Genomic DNA, 6,000 nt, shown 5'->3' on the forward strand with positions numbered 1-6,000 from the left:
TGCTTTCCCTACACTATGCATAATTTTATAAACCCTTTCAGCTGGATTGGATTATTCCCCTATGCCTGTGAGGGCATGTCTGCCATCTGGCACACCTCTAAATATCTGTTCTGCGGCTAAATGGCTGAATTAGGCATACATATGTATACATTGCGTGGTCAATTCCTGGATTTTATTACAAAATTATCTGTGTGAACATCTGCTCATTACGCCCAGTGTGGAAGTTCAGAGATAAGGCAGGTACGTCCTCATTCCTTCAATGCACAGAAGAATAATTAGAGAAATCAGTCTCTCAGCTGTCATTTTTCTAAACTAAAAAACCCAAGTTTGCCTTGGCCTTAGTAGGGAAAGTTCTCTAACCTCTTGAACATTTGGTTGTTCTCGATCTTTTGAGAACCAGCGTGGCACTGGGGTTAGAATGGCAGAACAGATTCTGGGACTCCCAAGTTCAATTCCCCACTCTGCCATGGAAGCTTGCTAGGCGAGTCACACTCTCAGCTAAACTTACCTCATACAGTTGTGGTGAAGATATAATGGAGAAGGGGAGAATGTTGAAAGCCACTTTGGGTCCTCATTGGAGAGAAAAGTGGGGTACAAATTAGGCAAATAAATTTGAAGTCTGTTGGATTTGTGTTTGAGAGAAGAAAATAGCCAAGTGTTCAGGAGGAGGAGGAGAGTTGGTTTTTATATGCCGACTTTCTCTACCACTTAAGGGAGAATCAAACCGGCTTACAATCACCTTCCCTTCCCCTCCCTGCAACAGACACCCTCTGAGGTAGGTGGGGCTGAGAGAGCTGTGACTAGCCCAAGGTCACTCAGCTGGCTTCATGTGTAGGAGTGGGGAAACCAGCCCAGTTCACCAGATTAGCCTCCGCAGCTCATGTGGAAGAGTGGGCAATAAACCAAACCTCGTTCTCCAGATTAGAGTCCACCGCCCCAAACCACCGTTCTTAACTACTACACTACGCTGGCTCTCAAACTTTCAAGTTCCTCTCTAACCTCCATGAAAAAGGAAGTTTCTTTCCTCAGAAATAATCATGTAGTATGGGAATGCTCAGAGTTAATAGAAGACGCTGTATCAGATAGTCAAATGAACTGCACATTTGTGATAAAAATCTTCGACACTGACATCTTTGAAGCTTTACAGTCGTCTGTGCAGCAGTTTGCCCTGCTGCAATGAGAGGTTGATTGTATCACGGCAGCAAAGTTGTCAGAGTTCGCAGAGTCCAATCTCCAGCACAACATAAAAGAATAACCACAGTTGCGTCAGACAGGTTGGGTGCAGGAATGAAGGATTAACAACACTCAGGAAGTAAATTAGCTTCAGCGCACCCAGAAAGGAAACAGAGCTAGCAGCAACAAGTGCAGCATTTGTTACAGCAGTTCTGGAGACAACTTTGCAGCCAGGGATGGATTTCAGGTCTAGATTTTGGGCTGCGGCTGTAGTTTTCTCCACTTGCCTAAAGGAAGTCCCTCCAGAGCAGTAAGTTCCAGCAGCACATCATGAGCAAACTGCAGAAGAAGAGGAGAAGCAGGATCCTTTTCCACCCTAGAGATCTGTATTTCCACAGAATGACCACAGTTGCGCCAGGCCCCTGCTAGAGATACAGCCTTCCTATTAACCCTTGAGGCCACTGGTATCAAATTGTTACATGACTGTTGCCCTATGAAAGTAAGGAGGTGTTCAGAGTTTAACGTTCACGGAAGCAAAAGTGTTCTGATGCATACACCATCTAGGTATGTAGCTAAAATAAATACGCAGGACTTTGATTTTTCCACTGATTCTTTCAGTGCTTGTGTTGTTTTTCTTTACATTACAAAAATGGAAGTCAGCTGCCTTTGATAACTTTCCTTTGGGGGGAGGGGAAATGAGCAGGTTTTTAAAAATGTAATTTCTTCAGGTAGTTTTAAAAACTAAATTATCTTTCGCTCAGGTCCAGACAAATTATTTGCAATTTTGAGGGAGAAGTTTGTCCTGCGGGGCTTGCTTAGTCAGCCACGTATATGGACTTGCCTGTGATGCTGGCTGCTTAGAAGTGTTATAACTTTCTGCATTTATGCCCGCTTAGGAAGGCCTATTCAGGCCGAAATGCATCTGGTCTAACACTGGTCCTTTACACTGATTGTATATCAACTGTGTATAAGAATTTTATAACTTATATTTTTATATGTAGCCTGTATTCCAGGACCTGTGTTTAACAATTTTATAGTGTACACCTTACAATAAATGTAATTATTTTGTTATAGTATATAGTTTGTAGCTCAACCTTGGACATTCTCTCTGCTTAGAAGTTGAACAGTAAACATTTTGTTAAAATGAGTATCATTGCATTCTTAATGTCTTTACACTAATTTTAAGACTAGTCTGAACTGCATGTTTAATAATCACGTGCAGTCAAGTTGCAACTGACTCAAGGCGATTCTAGGACCATGGGGTTTTCAAGGCAAGAGATGAGCAGAGGTAGTTTACAGTGCATTCCTAAGGAGAGTTACTCCAGTCTAAATCCATTGAAATGAATAGGTTTAGACTGGAGTAAGTCTCCTTAGGAATGCACTGTTAGTGTATCATTGTTTTTCTCTACATAACAACCACGGTCTTCCTTTGTTATCTCCCACCCAAGTACTAGCTGTGGCCAACCCTGCTTAGCTTGCATTGAACTAGGCTGGGCTATTAGGCTGATAGTGCATCTTTACTGAGCATTTCTTGTGAATTCAACTGAATGTTACATACATTGCTCCATGATGTCCATAACCAATTTACTGGAAATCAGTCTAATCCCCAAATTATCTCCCTTGTTAACCATCCAAGATTTAAGAGTAGTCAAATAGTTGGGAGTGATTCAAAAATTGTTCCACATTGGCACACCTCCTCCTCCATACCACCACTGATAACCAGCTTCAGTACACCCAAACTTTGGCAAGGCCCAAGAGGATCTAGGATGCCACAGGGCACAACAAAATGATTCCTGGAACGCAAATGCACACATTTCCTGCATATACTTCAACAAGGAAGTCAATGAAAGCTACAGAACTTGTAACCAATTGCTCACCATCTCATTATCTTTGCTGATGTTTCCTGCACCTCTTCTGTGCCTGGGCAATGAGTTTAGATTATGTCTAGTTTAGATACTGGAATCCAAACTGAAACTTGAATGCAGCCCTGCAAAGCATGGCTACTTTTTCATACAGATTCCTTGAACTTTTCCACTGAGCCTGTAAAGGCTTGCCACCAATGGAAGCTTTTAGGCATCTGTTGTTCCACCGAGCATCATTGCTGGCTTACCTGTGGTGTGCTGGCTCCTGGCTCACCAAACATTTTAATGCAGCTGCATCCAATGTTTTAGCCTTGTCTAGCAATGGCCTACTCTGTCTCTGGAACAGAAAGGAGGGGAAAATCTGTGCCTACGGGCCAAAGTGAGAACAACCAATATGCATGTAGAAACAGATCCATTTTACCTTGCAAAGAGGCCCTTAAGAGATATAAACTAGTTGCACGGATAGTTACAGTCAGCAGCTTGAGCAGAAAAGGTGGAGTCTTCCAGGCACAAGATATCCAAGGGAAACCCCTCGCTTATTTGCCTTAGGGAGGTGGCGGCAAATAACAAGAGCTTTAGAGTATGAATGCTTATTCCAGATCATGTGTGGGGCCTTGATATCACTGTGTGGGTGTAGAAGAAACAGCTGTACAGCAGCCTAACTACCAGTGGAGTTAACTGAGCCCATTTCCAAGCTGACATTTATATCCCTGTGAAAACAAGCCTAGAACACATTGATTCAAATCTTGGAACGTGTGAGTAAGAGGGACTGAACGGGCAGCCTTTTCTTTGGCAGCAGAAGAGCAGGTTGTAAAGGGGTTATTAAGCTCCCTGCTTCAGGTAAAACCAGACCTGCTTCTGATCTCCCCAATGAGTGACCTTGTAAGGTACAAGTTAGTCACCTTCACACTGTATATTTTTAGTTGTACACAAAATTATCTTAGGCACATGCCTAAAATACAGTGCATAAAGAGGCCCGATTGCACTCTTAGATCAGGGTGTAAGTCTAGTTTGTAACAATTATACGAGGCTGCAAAGGGCAACTGTTCTCAATGCAATGACTTTTGTCAAAAGGGACAAAAAGCCAGTAGCTCTAGGCAAAAGAATCGAACACCCTAAACAGAGTACCAAATTACATATTCCTCCTGTCTTAAGAATTTGCTTTGTTTTATTTGTTTTCTTACCAGGTATAGGGCTAGTTTCGGCTCCAGATTTTGATCAGAAGCTACAAGGAGACCCCACCCCAGGCCCCCAAACAGAACCAAACACCAGAGACATCCTGGGTACAGCTGGATACAAAGGGGCATTTCCTCATGCTCAGCTGTCAGCTGAATTATTAAGGCACTCACCTAAACCCGTATAATATGCGATGTTACCCAGTTTATAACTATGGGGATTTGCCGTTCCCACAGGCTTTCAAGACAAGAAACGTTTGAAGGTGGTTTGCCATTACCTGCCTCAGATCATGTGGGTCAGGGCTGAGAGCGTGTGACTGATTCAGCAACCTTCCATGGAAGGAGTGCGATTTGAACCTTGATTTCGCAGGTCCTAGTCCAGCACCTTAACCACTACACCATACTGTTGTGTACAGTAGTAAAAGCCTAAATTGTTAAAACATTTTTTAAAGGGGGAATCATGCTATCATCACAATCAGCTTCCTTTCCAGTAAAAACTGTTCCATTCCTTCATGTTGCACGGTAAGCACTAACCTGAATAGGAATCCACACTGCATCCAGCAGCATGCATTGAAAGGGAGGAAAAGCCAACTTTTAAAAATAACTTGTATACTGTAATATAAACACACGATCACACCATTGTACTGTGCCTTAACCCACAACAAATATCACTTGTTTGGGTACTTATAGGGAAGACTATTAACCTTGACGGGAAAGAAATGCATTGGAAGGAGAACAAGAATGTTATACCCTGTGAGTATGGGGTGTGGGGGGTAAGGGGTAGCTAATCCAGGTTAATTGATCTGGATCATGCACCCTGCCCTCAATGATCTTCAGTCTGCATCCTTTTCTTGAAAGAAAAAAAAACAAAAAAACAACCGTCCTGGGCTATTTTCATTCATTCTCCTGGCACTGCTCCGGGGGCCATTCCCGAAGTGACCATTGCAATTTCCACAAGGGGAGGGGCGGGAGGACGCGGGACTTTCCAGTGTCCGAATTCGGCTGGATTCCCCGAAGTGGACGCGACGGAGGTGGGGGGGGGGGTTGGAGAGAAGGCGACCGTCCAGCAGCCGGACGGGACTGGGGCTGGCTGGCCTGACCCCGAGGCGTGCCTCGCTTCTCCAGGAACTTCCTGGAAGTTTTCCAGGCGCTCACGCTTGCAGCGGGCAAGGACCCGATGTGTGTGTGTGTGTGTGTGTGTGTGTGTGTGTGTGTGTGTGTGTGTGTGCGTCCTTTCCCCTGGGAGACCTGTCACGGCCGCAGGGCTACCTGGAGAGGAGGGCAGGGGGGGATCAGATCGGGGCGCCGGGCTGTCCGGCGCGGGTGCGTGCCTGGGGCCCGGGCTCCAGCGCCCTCTTGCTCACCTCTGCGGGTCGATCTCCGCCGGAGGCTGTTCCGGAAAAAGCGGGCGATCCCCTCCACCGCCATCAGCGCCTCCGCTCAGCTCCCGGGTCCCGGGCTGCGGCGGCTGCTGCCTCCTCCCCCCGCGCTCGCCTCCGGCCCGCCTGCCGCGCTTTCACTTTCGGCGCGGCGGGGATCACACCTGGGAGGGACGGCGGGAGCAGCCCCTGCAGGAGGCAGACAGCAAGGACACCTGGCGGCCAGAGGCGCCTCCCGCACGCCCGGCACCACCTCCGGGGTGGAGCCAGGGTGAGGCTCACGGGCGTGCCGCCCCACCTACGGCCGGGCTTGGTCCCGCTTATTTATTTATTTATTTTAATTGCATGACACTTTTCGCATTCTAGCTGTAGCAGTGAGCTGTGGCTCCCGAAAGCTCCTACCCTGCCAGA

General features: G+C 46.3%; 1 protein-coding gene across 1 annotated transcript in view; it reads right to left on the reverse strand.

The window, feature by feature from the left end:
* DENND2D (DENN domain containing 2D) overlaps positions 1–5,638 on the reverse strand; it is a 45,236-nt gene extending 39,598 nt beyond the window's left edge. The window contains exon 1 of the mRNA XM_056844857.1: positions 5,575–5,638. Within this exon, the coding sequence (XP_056700835.1) occupies positions 5,575–5,638 (64 nt within the window). The remainder of the gene's footprint in view (positions 1–5,574) is intronic.
* Positions 5,639–6,000: the final 362 nt, after the last annotated feature.

The sequence above is a fragment of the Euleptes europaea genome, chromosome 2, assembly GCF_029931775.1.
Source record: "Euleptes europaea isolate rEulEur1 chromosome 2, rEulEur1.hap1, whole genome shotgun sequence".
Lineage (NCBI taxonomy): Eukaryota > Metazoa > Chordata > Lepidosauria > Squamata > Sphaerodactylidae > Euleptes > Euleptes europaea.